We start from the raw sequence: 21,421 nt of genomic DNA, 5'->3' as shown, positions 1-21,421 counted from the left end.
CCTGAATACTTCAGGACTCACTTCTACCCCTGCTGGAATTCTTTGGGTGACTGCCCACGCCCCTTTGGCAGGAGAGCCAGTCCCAGGCTCCAGGCTTTTGCTGGACTTCCTGCATCTGCCCAGAGAGCTGGGGGCTGAGCAGAGGGGTGCCCGGCTGGGTCTGGGCAGAAATTCCTCCTCCCCATCTCCGGGACTGCCTTCGCCGCGCCCTCTCATTCGCAGCTTTAGGATTCTGGAGGCCTGGAACCCGTTGGGATCTGCAGCCCGTGGACCCCAATGCTGTGGATGGAAGTGGGGAGCCAGCAGGGCCTGGGGCTCCAGACGCGGCCCAGTGAGGCTGCTCAGGAGAACAGGAGCTGAGGCCAGGCCAGAGAGGTCAGTGGTGGGCCAGGGGACCACAGGCCAAGCAGCAGGAGTGCGGGAAACTGAGAAGGTGGCGTCTGAGGAGCCAGAGAGGGGTCTCTGGGAGGGGCGGGCAGGGCACAGAACCTGAGGGGAGATCCCTTGGGCTGTGGGGTCCTTTACCCAGAATGCATCAAACGTTGTGAGCTGTGTCGTTCATGTTTTGAATTTTATTTATTTACTTTTGGCTGTGCTGGGTCTTCGTTGCTGTGCACAGCCTTCCTCCAGTTGTCGCGCGGGGGCTTCTCATTGTGGTGGCCTCTCTTGTCGCAGAGCATGGGCTCTGGGCACACAGGCTTCAGTAGTTGTGGGGCACGGGCTTAGCTGTCCCTCAGCACGTGGGATCTTCCCAGACCAGGGGTCAGACCCATGTGTCCTGCACTGACAGGTGGATCCTTAGCCACTGGACCGCCAGGAAGTCCCGAGCTGTGTCATTCTTAAGGAGACAAGGCCGCACCTAAAAGCAGACGGAGGTTACCCAGAAGCTCATTCCTAAGATTAGGGGCAAAGCTGGGCAGGGTTATCACCATAGGGTTCAAGTTGGGACTTGCGTTCATGTTAATCTGACAGAATTGACAGAATTTCGTTTAACTCAAACCACACAGAACTCTCCTCTTTGGGAAAAGGAATCGTCAACAACTATTTAACATTCCTTAACTTTTACTGAACATCCTCTGCGTGCGGGAAACTTTGGTGCTCACGGAGGGAAAAGCGGATTTGGGGAAGACGCCACTCTTCGCCCTTGTAGGGAGGTTTTTCCTCTCCTTTCCTCTTTCTCCCCCTAGCCCTTTCTCTCTCGAATCCCAGGCCCGCATCTCTGGGAGGCAATTTAACTTTGGGTTAAGTAGACATGGCTTTGGGTGTCAAATTTATGAGGTTCAATGCAGAGCTTTGCCACCTACAAGCTGTCTGATTTGGGTGAGCCGTATCTTGACCTTTGAACCTCATGGTCTTAACTGGCAAACTGCATCTGACAGTTGTGCCTGCCTCAAAGGATCGCTTTAAGGATAAATGAGCTGAGCCACATAAAGAACTTGGCATGGTGTCTGTGCTTAATAAGCATTAGCTATTTCTATTAGTCATCCAGCAAACATTTTTTTCTCGGTTCCTAGATGCTGCCAGAGGTAGAGATGAATAAGACGCTCTCAAGGATTCATAGAGCTTAATTTGTTCGTTCATTGATTGATTCAGTTAGGCAGTCAATAAACATGTATTAAGGGCTTCCCTGATGGCTCAGTGAGTAAAGAATCCACCTGCAGAGTAGGAGATACAGGAGGCATGGGTTTGATTCCTGTGTTGGGAAGATCCCCTGGAGGAGGAAACGGCAACCCACTCCAGCACTCTTAGTTGAGAATCCTAGGGACAGAGGAGCCTGGTGGGCTACAGTCCATGGGGTTGCAGAGTCAGACATGAGGACTGAGCGACTAAGCACAGCACAAGCCCTATGCTGGGCGCTGGAAAGTCAAAGGAAAAGTACTCAAGTTGCTCAGAGTGTGGTGGGGAGACGTTGTGATGGAGTGTGGCTGACGCTATGACGAGGGAGCTCGCAGGCTGCCGGGAGAGCACAGAACAGGGGCTTACCCAGCTTGGGGCAGGGCAACGGGTTCAGAAGAAGGTTTTATTTTAGCAGAGGTAGGCCTGATTTCCTTATTATGCTTCCAGTTTACAGGCGTGCTTCTGTTCCAGGACCTTTGCACTTCCTTTACCTGGAAACTTCTTCCCCAGGTCCCCTTATAGCCTGCTCCCTCCCTCCCCTCCTTCACGTCTCCTCTGTTAAACTGGTTACTACCACCACGAGCCCCCTCCCACCAACACACACACACACACACACACACACCACACACCACTCCCATTCTTCCTTTCCTGATTTGTTTCTCCATAGCGTTTATCAACACCTAACAAATTCTGTGTTTCTCTTGTTGACTTGTCCATTTCTGTCTGCTCCTTCCAGAGTGCAAGGTCCATGGGAGCCACAAGGGTATAGCTCTCATCTGTTTTAGCTCATTGCTCGTCCCCAGAACCAGAGCTTAGCACATAATAGGTGCTCACAAAATAGTGGCTGAATGATAAGCGTGGGAAGTCTAGAAAGAGGAGTAGGAGTGGGGGAAGAGAAGAAAGTGGACAGGGTAGCAAGCAGGAAGGGAAGGCAGGGAAAGGGGAAGAGAGAGGGAGGGGGACGAGAGGGAGGGGGATGAGAGGGAGGGGGACGAGAGGGCGGGAGAGAGGGCCATCGCACTGCGGACCTGGAAAGGGGGGGCGTCAGTCTTCTTCCCGGCAATGCACTGGGTTTTGGGTGGACCCAAGGCAAGCCTGGAAAAGGGTGAGCAGATCATGAGGGGTCGCGTGCCTGACGAGGAGACAGATCTTCTGACTTCAGAAGCACAGAGGTTAGGATGATTGACCCAGGAACAGAAGGGGAAGCTGTGAGCTCTGCCAGGCAGGTATCAGGGAAGGCATCTGGAAGAGGCACCCCTCCTCGTAAGCCAGGGGAAGAAGTTCAGATGTTCTTCTAGGAGCCACAGGCATTCTAAAGACCTGTCCTCATCTACCAATCCTAACAGTTAGGGGTTGCATCACAACCTCTCGATCGAGCTTGGCGTCCGCTTCCTTACCGCCACATTCCATGTGAGCTCTGCTCGCAGGAATGGCTCAGGAAGTGGTTGCTGGGCTGGGTTGGGGCTGAAAACAAGTGAAATGGCCTGGAATCCGGAGCATGTCAGGATCATGAGCCTAGAACGTTGGGTCTTAGGTTTTGGGTCTTTAGAACCATGGGTGGTCCTAGGGTTTCTTCTGCCTCCAAATACCAGTTGGCCCCCATTCCTTCCATCTGACAGGCATCCTATGATGCAGAGATCCCCAGTTTTCCAGAAGCCCTCCTGGAATTGGGAGTCAGGACCAGGCACACGCCTCTCGGTGAGGTCAGCTAGGACTCGTTCTGGGCACCCACCTCTCCATCACCATGGAGACGGCTGCTGCCTCTGTGATCTGACTGTTCCTGGGCTTGCAGATCACTCAGACGATGGCTGAACTGTGACCCCACCCTGTCCTTGTATGTTTCAGTTTCAGGGATCTTGGGATAAGATCTATTCAGTCCCTTCTTAGTGAACTCACATCATCCTGCTACAGATCGAGGTCATACTGGGACACTCAGGAACTGAGTAAAACTCCTTAGCCCGACCGACACCCAAGGTTCTTTGTGACCTAATCAGTTGCGTCTTTTCAGCTAGCCCTCCCCACCTTTCCTAAATTCCTATTATATACATATAGAAACTTCCCTTTTCTGGGAAATCAAGAGGGGCCATATCCTTCTTTCCTGGGAAAAATAGCTATGATGAACCTGCTACTGCTGCTAAGTCACTTTAGTCATGTCCGACTCTGTGCTACCCTGTAGACGGCAGCCCACTAGGCTCCCCCGTCCCTGGGATTCTCCTGGCAAGAACACTGGAGTGGGTTGCTACTTCCTTCTCCAATGCATGAAAGTGAAAAGTGAAAGTGAAGTCACTCAGTCGTGTCTGACTCGTAGCAACCCCATAGACCGCAGCCCACCAGGCTCCTCCGTCCATGGGATTTTCCAGGCAAGAGTACTGGAGTGGGGTGCCAGTGCCTTCTCCGATGATGAACCTAGACAGTGTATTAAAAAGCAGACACATCACTTTGCCGACAAAGGTCTGTGTTCTCAAAGCTATAGTTTTTCCAATAGTCATGTACGGATGTGAGAGTTGGACCATAAAGAAGGCTGAGTGCTGGAGAATTGATGCTTTTGAACTGTGGTTCTGGAGAAGATTCTTGAGATTTCCTTGGACAGCAAGGAGAGCAAACCAGTCAATTGTAAAAGAAATCAACTCTGAATATTCATTGGAAAGACTGATGCTAAAGCTGAAACTCCAATACTTTAGCCACCTGATAAGAAGAGCCGACTCATTGGAAATGACCCTCAGGCTGGGCAAGATTGAAGGTGGGAGGAGAAGGGGGCGACAGAGGATGAAGCGGTTGGATGGCATCACCGACTCAACGGACATGAGTTTGAGCAAGTTCTGGGAGACAGTGAAGGACAGGGAAGCCTTGTCTTCAATGCTTGGTGTGGAGGACTGGCATGCTGCAGTCCATGGGGTCACAAAGAGTCAGACAGGACTGAGCGACTGAACGACAGCAGCCTTGCCTCAGTCAGCAGTGTGTTCCCAGCTCTACACTCAGCGACATGATGTTAGTAGCGCGAAACTGACCAGGGTGGGGGTATTTACACCACAGAAATTGGCAAACTTTAAAAATCAGGACTTTTTACCCCCTGGAGAGCCAGTTATTAAACATTTGCTAGAACATCACTGTCTAACTCCCTCGGCATCACCAACTCAATGGACATGAGTTTGAGTAAACTCCAGGAGTTGGTGATGGGCAGGAGGCCGGGCGTGCTGCAGTCCAAGGGGTCGCAAAGAGCTGGATATGACTGAGTGACTGAACTGAACTGAACTGAACTCCCTTGTCTACCCCATCGATTCGCAGCTCCCTGAATGAGCTATTATGATTCATTCCTATGACTTCTGTACATGCGGTTCCTTCTTCCTGAACGACCTGCCTCACATTCTTGTCCTGGTGAACTCCAGTTTACTGTCTCTCTCTCTTTTTTTTTCATTAACAAAAATTGTGATAAAATACACAGAACCTAAAATTTACCATCTTAACCCTTTGAAGTACATAGTTCAGTGGCATTAAGTCCATGTATAACGTGGTGCAACCACCACCATCCATCTTTATAACCGTTCTCATCTTGTGAAACTGAAGCTCCGTACCCTTTAAGCATTAATTCCTCATTCTCCCTCCCCCAGACTCTGGCCACCATCCTACTTCCTGTCTCTAGGATGTTGATTACTCTTAAGTATCTCATATAAGTAGAATACTGTCTTTGTCTTTTTGTGACCGACTTCTTTCAGAATTTCCTTCCTGTTTAAGGCTGAATATGATTGCATGGCCTGCAGACACCATATTGTATTTGTTCATTGACTCATCCGTGGGCACTTGGGTTGTTTCCACGTTTTAGCGATCGTAAAGAATGCTGCTATCATCCTGGCTGTACAGATATCTCTTTGAGACTCTGCTTCCAATTCCTCAGGACACACACCGGGAAGGAAATTTCTGGGTCATTTAGGAACTCTACTTTTAATTTTTGAGGAGCTGCCGTACAGTTGCCCACAGCAACTGTACCATTTTGCGTTCCTACCGGCAGTGCACAAAGTGCCAGGCTATCCAGGCTACTCTTAAAGATTCAGCCAAGGCATCTCCTCTTTCAGAAAGCCTTCAGTAACCTCTTCATCCTGGGATGGGCTCCTTAAGGGGCTTATGCAGTGTTTACTGAGCAATTATTAAGTACTAGGCTCTGAACTCAGCACTTGAAACACGTTTGTGGAAGAGATGGTTTCTGCTCTCAAGGCACCCCTGTCCCATTGCTGATGAGCATGTGGAGAGGATGGAGCTCAAGACTGACTTCTACGGCAGCCCCCTAGAGAGCCCACCAGGCAGAGAGCAGCAGAGAACAGCCGAGAGTCAGGGTGGGCAGAAGGAATGGGGAAGACCACCACGGCAAAGCCAAACACGTGTTCAGTCTGCGGGTGTGGCCGCTTCTCAACCCCAGAGCCAGGACTGCCAGATCTTTTAAGCAGAAGCTGGAAATTTGGATTTCAGGCTGAGATCTAACGTTTATACATCAGCTATTAACTCCATTTTTTAAAAGGAACTCTATAAGACAAGCAAAGCATTTCCAAGGGTTACATACTGCCCTGGGCTGAAAGTATATAACCAAAGATATCCAATTCGACTCATCAGTTCAGTTCAGTTCAGTTCAGTTGCTCAGTCGTGTCTGACTCTTTGCGACCTCATGAATTGCAGCATGCCAGGCCTCCCTGTCCATCACCATCTCCTGGAGTTCACTCGGACTCATGTCCATTTAGTCCGTGATGCCATCCAGCCATCTCATCCTCTGTCGTCCCCTTCTCCTCCTGCCCCCAATCCCTCCCAGCATCAAAGTCTTTTCCAATGAGTCAACTCTTCGCATGAGGTGGCCAAAGTACTGGAGTTTCAGCGTTAGCATCATTCCTTCCAAAAAATCCCAAGGTTGATCTCCTTCAGAATGGACTGGTTGGATCTCCTTACAGTCCAAGGGACTCTCAAGAGTCTTCTCCAACACCACAGTTCAAACGCATCAATTCTTCGGCGCTCAGCCTTCTTCACAGTCCAATTCTCACATCCATACATGACCACAGGAAAAACCATAGCCTTGACTAGATGGACCTTAATTGGCAAAGTAATGTCTTTGCTTTTCAATATGCTATCTAGGTTGGTCATAATTTTTCTTCCAAGGAGTAAGCGTCTTTTAATTTCATGGCTGCAGTCACCATCTGCAGTGATTTTGGAGCCCCAAAAAATATTCTGACACTGTTTCCACTGTTTCCCCATCTTTTTCCCATGAAGTGATGGGACTGGATGCCATGATCTTCATGTTCCTGGTAATTATGAGGTTGTAACTCTAAATCAGCTTTCACTTCTCCATCTGGTCTATAAGGAAATCATGTAACACTTTGGTGGATGTCCTGGGAAAATCCCAATCTTTATGTCTTTATTGGGTTTCAACCTCTTTGTGTAATGGAAAGTTCTTGGACTTGAGTGACAGGACAGGCTTAAGAGTCTGGTTCTACTTTTTACTAGGTGTGACCTTGGGCAAACTAACATCTGCCCCTCAGTTTCCTTACTGACAGAATGGGATCACAACACCCCCAACAAGATTTTGTGAGGGTTAATGCATGAATGGGTTTCCCTGAGAGTTCAGTTGGTAAAGAATCCACCTGCAATACAGGAGACCCCGGTTCAATTCCTGGGTTGGGAAGATCCCCTGGAGAAGGGATAGGCTACCCACTCCAGTATTCTTGGGCTTCCCTTGTGGCTCAGATGGTAAAGAATCCACCTGCAATGCAGGCGACCTGGGTTTGATCTCTGGGTTGGGAAGATCCCCTGGAGAAGGGAAAGGCTACCCACTCCAGTATTCTGGCCTGGAAATTCCATGGACTGTATAGTCCATGGGGTCGCAAAGAGTTGGACACGACTGAGCGACTGTCACTTTCACTTTCAAGGTCATGAACACTGAACTTGTCTTTTGCTTGTGGCACTATGGAAGCTCACTGATATGAGTTCTTCTCTTCTTCTTTCCTGAGCTGTTGGCCTTGTCATTCTTTCCAACAGGAATTACCAAAGTGGACAGTGTGTGTGATGAGTTCTATTACCTTGCAGAGACAGGCAAATGTCCTGTGGAAGGAGCAATCAGGGAAACCTTCCTGGAGGAGGAAGACTCAATGTAGACTTTCTGGCAGTGAGTCCTGGGCAATCCTATTCTATGTGCCAGCCTCTTGGGGGGCATCAAATAGTTTGATGAGGCTAGGGGTGTTTCAGCCACCCGGGGTCTCAGGGCAAGACAGTATCTGGGTGTCAGCGGCTGTCCAGGTCTTTGACCCTGGGCAAGACTTCATGAGATAGACACACCAAGTGCCCAGCATGCTTACGGGGTTTTAATTCATTCCACAGACATTTCTTGTGGACCCTACCATGGATTAGGTCTTGTTCTGAGTGCTGGGGTCAGAAACTAACCAGAGAAGAATCCTGCATTCAAGAGTCTCCACTTGAAGTGTTTTGAGTGTTTTAATTCTGACGCGTGAATGATTGGTTCCATTACCAGGGACAGGGGAGGTGGAGGGGCTGAGTAATGGGGCACATAGTGAGTTTAGTTTTGGGGTTCCTGCAGGACATTGAGCTAAAATATTAGGCACGTATTGGCATTTCAATTGTTTATTTAAATATATATTAAATTATAGAAATTAAAATATAGTCATTAGTTATAAATATATGTTTATATACTTAATTATATTTTGTTTTATATATAAATTATAATTAAATTGTTTTATATATAAATATAAACCAATATAATATTATTTATATAATGATAAAAATATATTTAATAATTATATTTCAAAGTGTGGGCTGGGGGAGTGCAATGGGAATGAAGCTAGAGCCAGAGGGGTCCTGCATTTAGTCAACAAAGCTACCTGAACAACTACTATGTGCCAGATTCTGGGGGTGCAGAAAGGAAGCGGACCCAGAATGTACCTCCATGGGGCTCCCAGTGTAGTGGAAAGACATAACAGCGATGCTATTTACAGCACTGATGATCAGTACACACCTCTTAGATGCCAGGAACTGTGCTGAATCCCTCTGCCCGCCTCATCTCATCGAATCACCACAATTATGAAATGAAGTTGCCCCTGTTATTGTCCTGTTTTACAGATGGTAAAACTGAGACCTCAAGAGGTCAGGTGACATGAATAGTCAGAGGTGACATGCAGTTTTCAAGCCCTCTCTGTCTGACGGGCAGCTCAGGCTCTTTGACCTGACATTGTCCTCTGTGAATTCAGTCATTTGCTTTCCACTCAGGGTTACTGTTGTGTGAGAGTTAGTGCCAGATGCTTCACAGCAAGGGATTTCTTGGGAGAGTTCAGTTCAGCTCAGTCGCTCAGTCGTGTCCGACTCTTTGCGACCCCATGGACTGCAGCACGCCAGGCCTCCCTGTCCATCACCAAATCCCAGAGTTTACTCAAACTCATGTCCATACAGTCGGTGATGCCATCCAACCATCTCATCCTCTGTTGTCTCCTTCTCCTCCCGCCTTCAGTCTTTCCCAGCATCAGGGTCTTTTCTAATGAGTTAGTTCTTTGTATCAGGTGACCAAAGTATTGGAGTTTCAGCTTCAGCATCAGTCCTTCCAATGAATATTCAGGACTGACTTCCTTTAGGACAGACTGGTTGGATCTCCTTGCAGTCCAAGAGACTCTCAAGAGTCTTCTCAAACACCACAGTTCAAAAGCATCAATTCTTTGGTGCCCAGCTTTCTTTATACATCTGCGTACAAATATGACCTTAATCCCTGTACAGGGATAACCCACCCTGAGAGAGAAGTAGAGAAGGGGTAGCAGCAGGTCCTTTGAAAACATCTGCATGTGAGGATTAACAGAGATGAAGTGAGCCACAGGAGGGCAGAGGGCACACTGTGGCCTCTCAAAGACCAGAGGGACTGAGTTTCAAGTAGGAGGTGGTCAGTGGGATGGAGTGTTTGGGAGAAGCCCGAGCTTGGGCTAGACCGGGTTTGGGGGGACCCTTGGCTGCTGTCTTAGGGATGCATCAGAATGCAGGTGCAAGGGGTTCAGAAGAGATGGGGTGATGAGCAAGAAGAGGTGTCTCTGTCCTGAATTTTGGTCTTTAGAAGAAAAAGAAAGCTGGAGAGAGGTCAGCAGAAGCAAGGGATATTTTCTTTTTCGGGGAGGGGGGGTTCCTTTCGTTTGGTTTAGAATGAAGAGGCTTGTGTATACCTGTAGGCAGAGGGAGGAATAGATTGAGAAAAAGAAATGAGAAAGAACAGAGGACTTTTTCCCACAGAAGGTAATGCCCTTGGACACACTGTGTATTTATTTATATTTCCCAACCAGAAGGGAGGCTCCTGGGGGCTGGGTGTCTGTCTTATTCACAGTGGGTCTCCAGAAATAACCTGGCAGGGAGTAGACACTCAATAAATGCCTTCCATATTGAAATGAGTTTGCGGGGTTCCAGGGCATGGTGCTGGTTTTGTCTAGGTCCTGGGAAGAGAAGGGTTCATGAGGGTCCACAGAGGGGCTTTCTTTCTGATGCTGCCGTCATGGTGGGAGAAAGAGAGGAAAAAGTCAGGGAGGAGGGAGGAAGGAGTTCACATTTTCTCAGAAAAGTGTGTGTGTGTGTGTACGTGTGTGGGCAGGGGGATGTCGGAAAAATGGGCTATTGATGGAGAAGAACCTTGACCGTGAGTGGCCTCCAGGTCTGTCCTGAAAGCCACCCAGGCCCCCAACTTGGGTCAGGAAATAGCTGCTTCTCTACACAGAGGGAAAAAAATCCCCAGGGGTCTTGAGGGGTTGAGTAAGGTTTCCTGTGTGTTACTAGGAAGCCTGGGGTTGACCCCAGCAGTGTGGGAAGTGGGCAGGGAGGCCCTTAAAACCGGCTGGGCCCAGTTTCTGCCTCTGCTCCAGCCCGAGGCCAGAAAGAAGGTGTCGCTGGTGAGGAGCCTCCTTCGGGGGCTGCTTGGCCGGTGGGGGGCGGGGGGCGTGGGGGGGGGAGGGCAGGGCACTCAGAGGGAGGGGCTGCGGGAGGAGGCGTGGCCTCCCCCAGGCGTCGGAAGGTCCCAGCAGCACCTTCTGTGTAGCGGGGACTTAGCGCTAAGGGTCCTTTTCAGGTGAGAGGCAGGAGCGGGCTGCGGGCGGGATCCTGGGAGCAGGGAGGCTGCTGCACGCGGACTTGGAGAAGCCGTCCCCTCGGTGACCTGGCCGCTCCCCGGCCCCCACGTTTCCATGCTTCCGTCAGGCTGTCTCCTGTCTTCCCGTTTCTCATCACCGCAGCCTCTGCTCCACTCCACAATTATCTCTTGGCCTCGCTCATTCTCCTCCGTGGTTGCTTGATAAAAATAGTCAGCCCCACGTCCTCCTCCTGGAGCCTGGGCTTCACGGATGGTCCACGTTTCCAGCCTTTGCCACTTTCTCTGTGAAGCGTCTTTTGCCAGCGTTCAGACCCCTCTGTGTGGGGCCTGGCGCAGCTCCCTCAATGCCAACAAGCCATGTCCCAAGATGTTCTGATGCGCACCTAGGATTTTGGCTTTCTTCAGGTATGTTGAAGCCAATGGGATCAGGAGATGGTTGCATTTGAGAGGCAGTTTGTTATGTTTCCAAGAGAAGTGGAGAGGCTACACCTTGCAGGGCCTCACGGGGAAGCACCAGGGTTTTCTCAGGAGGCAGAAGAAATGAGGGAAAACCTGGCCTGGATGGTGTGGAGAAAGCAAGACAGGGCAGGGTAAGCAGTTTAGGACTGGCCAGCTTGCATACTTTCAGCAGACTTCAAGCTGGAGGGGTGATCCCTGGTGGTCTGGTCCTGGCCCTGGGGTGATTCAGGCCAGGGGATATATTAGCTCCGAGTGTGAGAGTGAGATAGAGGAGGTGGTTGGACAAGGGAGTTTAGGATCTGTTGCTCTGCATTTCAAAGCCTTGTTCACAGAAAAGCCTTTTGCTTTATCTAAGAATCAGCTAGTCTTGGAGGGGCTGAGCCTAGCAAGGTTCCCAAGACGTCAAAGCGTCATGAAGTACAGAAAATGAGCAAGATGATTAATACACAGAGGCTGCTTGGAAGCAGTGGAGGAGGGTCAGTCAAAGGATAGAGTCATGGTCCCAGGCTGAATCCTTGGGCAACTCACTTCCCCTTCCTGAGGCTCCATTTCTTCATCTGTAAAATCAACAGAGGCCATTCTCTCATTCAACAAATGACTGTTAGAGGGTAGACCACACCAGCAGGTTTGACAGTACCCACTCATGGAACCATTGGCAGGGTTAAGGGGACATGGACAGTGTCTGGAATGTCTTAGTTGCCCAGTACATGGCAGCTGGTGTCCACTTTCTATCACAGCCCCAGGAAGCAGTGAGGAAGATTGGCCGGGAAGGTAGGGTCCAGGGTCATCTTCGTTGGCTGTTTAGAGCTCTCAGAGCAGAAGCTGTGAGTGGACAGAACCCTCAGGAATGAATGTTCCTGGAACTCAGAGGAGCTTCTGGACTAAGGATGGCACACAGAGGCCAGCCCAGCAGCTGAGCCCTCAGGAGATGGAGGTTGTATGTTTGGAGCCAGGCCTTGGGAGGTGCCAGGGGCTCAGGGCAGAGGGCCAGTGGAGTGACCACTGAACTGAGAGATCAGAGAAGGCAGGGCATCACAGTGGAATCCCAGCAGACCCCAGGCAGCCGAGCAGCTCTGGGTGAACAAGGGCTTTGGGATCCAAGGAGGAAAGGGAAGCAGACAGCCATCAGCAAGAAGCTCTTAAGAGGCCAAGTTAGAATCCATCACTGGCCCAAGACACGAGGAATTTCCCTTGCCTTCCGGTGTGACGTTTGTGGACTCTGGGTTAGGGATTCATGTATTTGCCAAAGGGAGATGTTGGGGAGGGAAGCTGGGGTCTCCAGGCCCATGGGGTAGAGCTTGTGAAGGACCCTGATCCTCTCAGCTCAAACGAGAACACACCCCTCTGGGCAGGGAGGACGTGTGGAGCAGTGAGGGATGCGCCAGGCCTGGGTTTGAACCCCGCCTCCAGTTTTTGCTGGCTGTGTGACTCCTGGCAGGTGGTTTCAACTCTCCGAGTCTCCGTTTCTTTTTTCTTCTTCTGTTCGACATTTGTTTATCATTTATTTGGCCGAGTCGAGTCTTGGCTGTGGGACGTGCAGGCTTCGCTGGGTCACGTGAGGCCTTTTGCTGTGTCACACGAACTCTCTGGCTGTGGTGCTCAGGCTTAGTTGCTCCACAACGTGTGGGTCTTAGTTCCCCAACCAGGAATGGAACTCAAGTCGCTTGCCTTGCAAGGTGGATTCTTAACCCCTGGACCACCAGGGAAGTCCCTGAGTCTCCATTCCTTTACTGGCAAAATGGAAACTGTTGGGGAGGAAGAAATTTTCCTCTACCCAACTTAGAAGTTCTTCTGGTTGGTCTAGGGATCAAATCAGCGTCAGACAGACTAACAGAGGAAATGAAACAAAAATTTTGTAACATGTATACATGGGAGAGATCCAGGAAAACAGGGACTCACCAAAATGGTCCAAACCCTTACCTTAAATAACCATCTTCAGCGAGAAAGACCAAAGAGGATGTTGTGGGTAGTGGTTTGGGACTTCAAAGGGGAAGAAGGCAATTCACATAAAGTTGGAAAGGCAAATGTTTGGTGTCCAAATGTTTGCCGGGCCTGCGGAGAGGGTAGAACACAGGCGGACTCTGATCCCTAGGCCCCACCACACCTATTCCCGGATTTCTTGCAGATATCTCTGGTGATAGCTCTATGCCTGGAACAGACTCTTTATCTAAATTCTTGAGGCAGCCAAGGGGGAAGTAAAAAGAAACCTTCTGCTTCTTAGAAATAACCAGCCTAAATTAATCCTTATACCAAAGAGACACATTTTAGGGTACACCTTTTTCTCCCTTAGAACAATGATACTTACTCTTCATAACTGTTGTGCACAGCCAGGGCTGACTTTTTTTTTAGGTAGACACAGTGCCTGGGGCCTATGAAACTATTTTAATTTTTTTTTTAAAAAGAAGCAGAACTTCTTAACATTTTATTTTATTTTTTTAACTTTCTTGGCTGCACTGTATGACGTGGGATCTTAGTTCCCTGACCAGGGATCAAACCCATGCCCCTTTCACTGGAAGCTCAGAGTCTTCAACACTGGATTTCTGCTGCTAAGTCATTTCAGTCGTGTCCGACTCAGTGCGACCCCATAGACGGTAGCCCATCAGGCTCCCCCGTCCCTGTGATTCTCCAGGCAAGAACACTGGAGTGGGTTGCCATTTCCTTCTCCAGTGCATGAAAGTGAAAAGTGAAAATGAAGTCGCTCAGTCGTGTCCGACTCTTCGCGACCCCATGGACTGCAGCCCACCAGGCTCCTCCGTCCATGGGATTTTCCAGGCAAGAGTACTGGAGTGGGGTGCCATTGCCTTCTCCGCTGGATTTCTAGGGAAGTCCTAAAAATATTTCAATTTTAAGTTCTTTTAAAGTCAGGAGAAAAAAATAAATATAATATCATGAATGTATAAGAATGAATCCAGTCTGGATTGCATTTGTTTTTATACCAACACAGCCATAAAATATAATTGGAAAACAATTTTCAGGGAGGAACAATTGGGTTTGGGGCGTTTCTGATGGGAAAATTCTCTCCCATCTCTATGGGGACAACACCCCACGGGTGCCCCTTCTCCTCCCAGAGATCTCCTGGGTCAACTCCTTGAGGTTTTTGCCTCATCTTTTCAAGCTTCAGTTGCCTGTTTACTGCCCAGCATGAGAAGGTGGGGCCTGGTGGGCCACAGAGCAGCCCTCCCTAGCCAGGAGCGGGGTCCGAATAGACCATGAGGACCTCTGCTGAGTGGCGTGTCATGGACTGTGTTTTCTCTTCCAGAAGCCTGGAGATGAAGGGCCTCTTCATGCTGGCTTGGCTCCTGGCTTGCAGTAAGTGCTTGCTCTGAGAGCCCTGAATCTGTGGACAGTAGGGCAGTGGGAAGGAGACCAGTCATGGAGGGCCTGAGACTTGATTCTGAATCTTGGCTCTGCCCTGAACATGTCAGTTTCAGCAAGAGCCTTCACCTCTCTGAGCCTCTGTATCCTCATCTGTATCCTCTGTATCTCTTAGGATAATTGCTGATGGGCCAGGCTGGGGTAGGATCCCAGGAGGAGATATGGGTAGATTGTGCTATGTGGAGGATATGGGGCTTGTAGATGTGGGAGGCAGATATTTTACTTTGATGCCAAATAAAAAGAAAAATAAAGCTATCAGAAAACAAGACTCTTAAAGAAATATTCCATTCCACGGTCCTGGACATTCTCTGCTCAGGCCTGGCCAGGTTTCTGCACACCCGACTTGCTCCACCTTCCACCTAGAGGCGACAGCCCCGCGCGCAGGGAGCTCGGCTTCAGGCCCCTCCTGCAGCCCATCACCCAGCACACAACCTCTGACAGGCTGTCCTGCTGGTGCTGTGCCAGATCCCTAGTGACTGCAGGGGGAGCGGGAGCCCTGCTGCAGGGAGAGGGCCTCCGGCACACCGCAAAGCCCTGCGCAAGGCGCCTGCCCCTCTGAGCGGCAGTTTCCCGTCTGCGGGATGAGGGAGCTGGCTTCAGAGGTCTCTACAGGTCCCACGCTGCTCTAGGACTCTGTGCCTCCTGGTTCAAATAGTATTCGTTTCAGGGAGGGAGGGGTGTACCATCAGGAGAGACAGGAAGTGCCTTTCTGCCTGCTGCATATGGATACCATATTCATTATCCCGAGTATTCCTCGGTCACTCACTATGTGTCTGTCACTGTGCTTTTAAAGCACATACCTTACCTTGTTTCAACCCTCATGGTGTCTCCAAAAGGTAGGCATTCATTGTAGGCCTCTCATTTTGCAGATGAGGAAACTGAGGCTCTGAGAGTGAAGTGATATTCTGCATTAGCGATAGAGCCGGGACCTGAACCCAGTGGCTCATTCTCCACATCCAGACTTCCAACCCCTTCTCTACACTGTTTGCCTTCAATTTTCTCATTCCTCTCTCACGAGTGGGAAGGATAAAAAAGGGTCATCTTGGTCCCTCCAAGCCCCAAGGTGAGAGAAAGTGTGGGAGCATGTGGGAAAGTGGGAGCAGGCATGTCTGGGCTTCATCCGGGGACACGGGCTGTCTTCCAGGTGTGCCTGCTGTCCCAGGGAGCTTGCTGGACCTGAAGTCGATGATTGAGAAGGTGACTGGAAAGCCCGCCCTGAAGAGCTATGGCTTCTACGGCTGTCACTGTGGCTGGGGGGGCCGCGGCACCCCCAAGGATGGGACTGATTGGTGAGCCAATTGTCTTAAGCTCCCTTCAGGCTCCAGGCTCCGTTCCCACATGCTCTCATTTAATATCAATACTGAAATATGAGCATTTAAGCACCATTTTACAGACAAGAAAACGGGGTCTTAAAGAGGTTAACTGACTTGCCCAAGATGCATCCAGTAACGTCCAGAATCCCAGTGGCTAAGGTATCAGTTGACTTACCACTACATAAAAAAACCCTCCCAAAAAGTAGTCGCTTAAAACAACAACCATTTATTTGGCTAAGGTTCTGCCACTTGGGCAGGGCTTAGTGGGATGACTTGTCTCTGCTCCACCTGGCTTCAGCTTGGGCAGCCCCACTGAGGCGGGGTGATCCGATTTCTAGAAGGTTCACTCCTAAGGCTGGCAAGTTGCCGCTGCCTGCTGGCTGGGAACTTAGTTGAGACTGTGGGCGGGGAGCCTCAGTTCCTCTCCCTTAAGCCTCTCTAAGGCTGTATGGACCTCCCCATAGCCTGGTGACTCTTGGGTTCCCAGGGGGAGTGGTCTGGAGCTGCAACGACTAGAGAGCACGGCATTTCTACGATTCAGCCTCTGAAATGCTATTGCGCCGCTTCTGCCGTTCTCTTGGTCTAGGCAGTCACAACGGCTTTCAGGTGGAGGGGGCCTCGTTTCCACGTCTTGATCGGGGAGTGGCAGTGTTCTAGAAGAACATGTGGAATGGGAGAGATTGCTCTTTGCAAAATACAACCTGCAGCGCTAGCAATTCTCATACAGCTAAACGTGTATAGTGAGATGGGATGTTTCAACAAGTGGAGGGCAGATGGAGTGGGAGTTTACAGACCAGACAAGCAGTGACAGGAAGCTAGAATGTTCTGTGTGATGGTGGATTAGAGTTGGAGACCAGTAAAAACTCCTGGCGAGCTTAGTACAGGAGCTGCCCCGGTGGCTCAAGCGTAAAAGAATTCACCTGCAGTGCAGGGGATGTGGGTTCAACTCCTGGGTTGGGACGATCCCTGGAGGAGGAAATGACAACTTACTCCAGCATTCTTGCCTGGGAAACCCCGTGGTCAGAGAAGCCTGGCAGGCTACAGTCCATGGAGTCTCGAAAGAGTGGGACATGACTTAGCAACTAAACAAAATTGAATATAGACTCAGATGATTACATGTAGAAATATGTAAATATTTGTGTATATCCATGGGTCAGTACAGACACACATATGTTTTGCTCTGTCAGCTGAAAGGCCCTAAAAGAAACAATACTCCAGATGCAGTAAGCAACACTTAGTGCCCAGACCTGCTTTCCAATACTTTCCTCCAATAAGAGGAACCAAGGCTTCTTGGATGGATGACTGATCCTAGGAATTGGGCAGGAAATATGCAAGATGAACCAGAGCTTTTTGTAGTAACCAAAGTAAGGAAAGGCTTGAACAAAATAAACCTAAACCAAAGCCCACATTGATGAGAGTATGTCAAAGAGCATAGAAACCAAACAAAGGAGCTCCCAATGGCCAAAACTGGGACAACAAATGAACCCATAACCCATCTTACGAGAAAAACATCAGCAAAATCCCAGTAGGAGAGCACCCTACAAAAGACTTGACTACCATTCCTCAAAACTGTCAAGGTCATCAAAAACGAGGAAAGGGAGGCAAAATGCCACAACCAAGAGGAGCCTAAAGAGACAGGACAACCACATGTGGTATGGTGTCCGTTACCTGATACTGGAATGCAGAAAGACATTTGGGTAGAAACTAAGGAAATCTAAAAAAAAAAACAAAACTATGGACTTTAACAATTAATGAACCAACAGTGATATGTTATTATTTAATTAATGCTTATTTAATCATTTACCAATGTTGGTTTGTTGGGTTTCCCTGGTGGCTCAGTAGAAAAGAGTCCACCTGCTATGCGAGTTCATTTCCTAGGTTGGGAAGATGCCCTGGATAAGGAAAGGGCAACCCACTCCAGTATTCTTGCCTGAGAAATCCCTCAGACAGAGGAGCCTAGTGCTACAGTCCATGGGGTCGCAAAAGAGTTGGATATGACTTAGCGACTAAGCAAGAACCAGCAAATTTATTTGTTAGCTGTAACAAATGTATTATACTCACGATAGCTGTAACAAATGTATTATACTCATGATAGCTGTAACAAATGTATTATACTCACAAAAGATGCTGATAAGAGGGGCAACTAGGTGTGGGGTAAAAGGGGGCATCTGGTACAATCTTCTCAACTTTTCTGTAAATCTAAAAAAAGATACAGTTGTCCATGCCTGTCATCCTTGACGTTTGGTTTTTGCTCACTGGACTATGTGAATCACGTATCAATTCCAGGACCCAGGTTTCTCCTGTCTTGTGGCTCTCCCTATGGCCTCAGAGCCCTTGGTTGGGACATCTCCTTCCTGCTGAGATGGAGAGAGAGAGAGTGGAGGACAACAGAGTGGGAGGTTTCTATGGGTAGGTCTAGAAGTTCTGTGCATTTCCCTGGCTGACCGGCTGTCTGGTCATGTGACCACACATACCTGCAAAGGAGGCTGGGAAATGTAGTCTTCCCATGGGCCCAGGACGAAAGAGCCAGCCTGTGAACTGGTACAAGTGTGGGGCAACCCTAATGGAAGGACTTAGCCACTGTGAGATTCTTTCTTGATCAGACCTTAACCACCATGGTGGCTTCTGCTCAAGGCACAGATGCCGTCTGCTTGGGATCTGAGGCTCTTGCATCGACAGGTGCTGTTGGAAGCATGACCGCTGCTACGCCCAGCTGGAGACACAAGACTGCGACGTCTTGACACAGGCCTACAGATACAGGGTCGCATGGGGCTTCGTCATCTGCGGTAAGGCTGGGGCCTCCATTCGGTTCACCCAAAGAGTATGGGTTTCTGCTGTCTCTGAGGTCAGCTGTCCCAAGAGCTCAGCCAGTCTATATCTTGGTGGGCAGAGATGGGGGCAAGAGAGGCAGGATTATTGCAGCTGTATCTGACCTCCAAGGGACAGGTTGAAGGGGCTTAGGCTCAGGATGCTCTAGGAGTCAAGTGCTCTGCGTATTCCTTTTGCTTGCTGTGGGCAGGTTTAGTGTCCCCCATTTTACAGATGAGGAAACAGACTCAAAAAGGATTGCCAAGCGCACACAGCTGGAGTTGGGATTCAAGCTCAGGTCCATCTGAGTTCAAAGTTAAATCTGGGGATGGTGTCTCCTCTCTGAGAACTGGAGTTTCCCCAAAGCCAGGGCTGTCTCCACCATCACACAGGGAACTCTGGAGGGCATCTGTGTTCTGCATCAGACTGGACACTCCCTGAGGGCAGGAGCTGGGTCCCCCTGGGCTCAAACCTCACCCTGAGCTGCTAGTGGCTGTGCCCCTTCCATCCGATTATGCAGCCTCAGCGTAGAAGCTGGGCTCCCTCCTCAGGCTGAGAGTAGGAAGGGGACTGGGGTGTCCACTCAGGCTAGCAGGAAGTCTTGCTCCAGGGCCAGCCTGGAGTCAGTGTCACAGAGCATCTCTTTGCTTTCTCATTCTGCGTTTGGCATCCTGTTTGCAGAACATGGGTCCCGCTGCCAGCGGCAGCTCTGTGCCTGCGATCAGAAATTCGTCTACTGCCTGAAAAGAAACATGAGGAGCTACAACCCTCTTTATCAGTACTTTCCCAACTTCCTCTGCACCTAGTCGCCTCAGAGAGCTCCTCCTGGGCCAGGAAGCTTGCTCCCCTCACTACAGCTTGGAGCTCACCCACGCTGCTGGGCTTCCCAGGGAGGTTCCAGGTCTGGAGTCTCGATGGTCCCACTGGGCTTGGAGGAGCCCCACACCCACACTTCACCCACCAGAGAGTCCCAGGAGAGTGACTCATGTCACTGGATCAAGAAGGCCAGGGTCCCTGGCTTCCATTTGCAAGAATGCCTGCTCTGGTGCTGAAAGCTCACCCCTGACTCCAGCTGGCCGTGTGTCTCCTCGTCCCTGAAGATCAGTCTTCTTTCCCCAGGAGGGTGGCTTTCCTGAGATGTGTTAACTTCTCAGTTCCGCAGTCACTGCCAACTTGCAGAGAATTTTTACTCAAGTAAAATCAAAAGTGACTCCCATAATTCTGCTACAGAGATATTAAATAAAATTCCTTTTCAAGACTAACAATAACCACAGATATTCCCCCTGCCGTGGGGGATTGCCTGCATCTCTTTCTTGACTGTTGGGGGCACTAGACTCAGCATTACCCATGCTCTCTCAGAGGATGAAGGTACAGATTAGTAACTAGAAGGCTTCCTGGGATGAGCGCCAGTCCTTCTTTGGGGCTCAGAGTAAACCTCAAGGATCCTCTCGATCCAGGCACTGGGCCTCCTTCTTCCTCTGGGGCGTGGGGAGAAGATGACAGGCAATCATGCCGTGGTGGCTTCCAGGCCAGAGAGCACTGCGTTTGAATGCCAGCTTCGCTTCTCCAGCTGTGCGGTTTCAGGCTCATTACTCAACCTCTCTGATTTCTGGCCTTTTTTTCTTTTTTTTTAAAGAAATTGTAATGTTTCTTATGATGTAAATTGGGAACCCCAAAGCTATCCTCATGCACCTGGAAATACTGAGGTTCTGGGATTTCCCAGAGCAAAACATTAAAAAAATATAGTGTTTTTTTTTTTTTTAAATTGTGGGTTTGACCTTTGTTGGCAAAGTGATGTCTCTGCTTTTTCATACACTGTCTAGGTTAGTCATAGCTTTGGCAACTAGACATTGGATTCTAGTCTGCCTTTGCATAGATCCTGGGTGCCCTTGGGAGGCCTCTTGACCTTCCTGAGCTCAGCTTTCCAAGTGCAGGCCTGAGAGACCATTTTCATCACAGCCCCACTCCGGTAGTGGGTCGTGACCTGAGTTTGGAGGGCTGCATCTGGCGTGTGCAAGTGTGCATATGTTTGTTGTGCACGCACGCGTGTGCACGCTTGTGTCGATGAAGCACAAGTCATAGAGTGCTGCTTCAGCACTTCGTGTTTCTGTCCTGGGTGTGTACGTGTGGGCGGACTGGGCCTAGGTGTCAGTTTTATGACTGCACGGGTTGCCGTCAAAACCATCTGAGAAACCCTTGTTCATGTGATCGCTCAGGGCCTGCCTGGCTCTGAAGCTGCAGACGTCTAAGTGGCTTCCATGTCTTAGCCTTAATTATATGAAACCTCATAAACGCTTCTCCCATGGGGCTTGATACCTGACTCCCTCATCGTCTCTTCAAATATTAGATCAGGACCGGGCTTTTTTTAAATATTAATCTCTCATTTTGTATTGAGGTATAGCCAATTAACAATGCTGTGATAGTTTCAGGTGAATAGTGAAGGGACTCAGCTGTACATATACATGTAGCCACTCTCCCCCAAACTTCCCTCCTGTCTAGGCTGCCACATAACATTGAGCAGAGTTCACTGCGCGATACAGTAGGTCCTTTTGTCTGTGGATCTCCAAGCCTGTGATGACATCAGTCTCTAAATGTTCAGTAACTACTCAACAAAGGAACAGGACGCAACACAGGGGTGGCACGGGGTTGGAAAACAGGAATCCAAGCCCCTGAGTTTCATTCACGGGGAGCCAGCGTGTAAGGGCTTTGGGTCAGACAGGGACTCATAGAGGAGCTTGGTGTGTTTCCTCAC

General features: G+C 49.6%; 1 protein-coding gene across 4 annotated transcripts; it reads left to right on the top strand.

Moving 5' to 3' along the window:
* The first annotated feature begins 98 nt into the window (after positions 1-98).
* PLA2G5 (phospholipase A2 group V) lies at positions 99-20,410 on the top strand. Of its 4 annotated transcripts, none has more exons than XM_069579507.1 (6): positions 122-375; positions 14,433-14,482; positions 15,418-15,611; positions 15,693-15,837; positions 18,541-18,647; positions 19,351-19,937. In XM_069579507.1, the coding sequence occupies exons 4-6, from the start codon at positions 15,734-15,736 to the stop codon at positions 19,473-19,475; spliced, it is 336 nt and encodes a 111-aa protein (XP_069435608.1). In that variant the 5' UTR covers positions 122-375; positions 14,433-14,482; positions 15,418-15,611; positions 15,693-15,733; the 3' UTR covers positions 19,476-19,937. The 4 variants fall into 4 exon arrangements, with proteins under 4 accessions (XP_069435606.1, XP_069435608.1, XP_069435607.1 ...); XM_069579508.1 differs by lacking the exon at positions 122-375 and adding an exon at positions 10,484-10,517 and having other exon boundaries at positions 19,351-19,934; XM_069579505.1 differs by lacking the exon at positions 15,418-15,611 and having other exon boundaries at positions 99-375; positions 19,351-20,410.
* Positions 20,411-21,421: the final 1,011 nt, after the last annotated feature.

This window comes from Ovis canadensis, chromosome 2, assembly GCF_042477335.2.
Source record: "Ovis canadensis isolate MfBH-ARS-UI-01 breed Bighorn chromosome 2, ARS-UI_OviCan_v2, whole genome shotgun sequence".
NCBI lineage: Eukaryota > Metazoa > Chordata > Mammalia > Artiodactyla > Bovidae > Ovis > Ovis canadensis.
Note: the sequence above shows the minus strand (reverse complement) of the source record. Positions and strands in the feature narration are given on the sequence as shown.

What these genes read in the sequence shown, in the direction of transcription:
- PLA2G5 (XM_069579505.1), top strand. Translation starts at nt 14,443, where the DNA reads ATGAAGGGCCTCTTCATGCTGGCTTGGCTCCTGGCTTGCA. An exon ending in GGCTTGGCTCCTGGCTTGCA is followed by an intron (nt 14,483 to 15,692) that starts GTAAGTGCTTGC and finishes GCTGTCTTCCAG; the next exon opens with GTGTGCCTGCTGTCCCAGGG. An exon ending in ATGGGGCTTCGTCATCTGCG is followed by an intron (nt 18,648 to 19,350) that starts GTAAGGCTGGGG and finishes TCCTGTTTGCAG; the next exon opens with AACATGGGTCCCGCTGCCAG.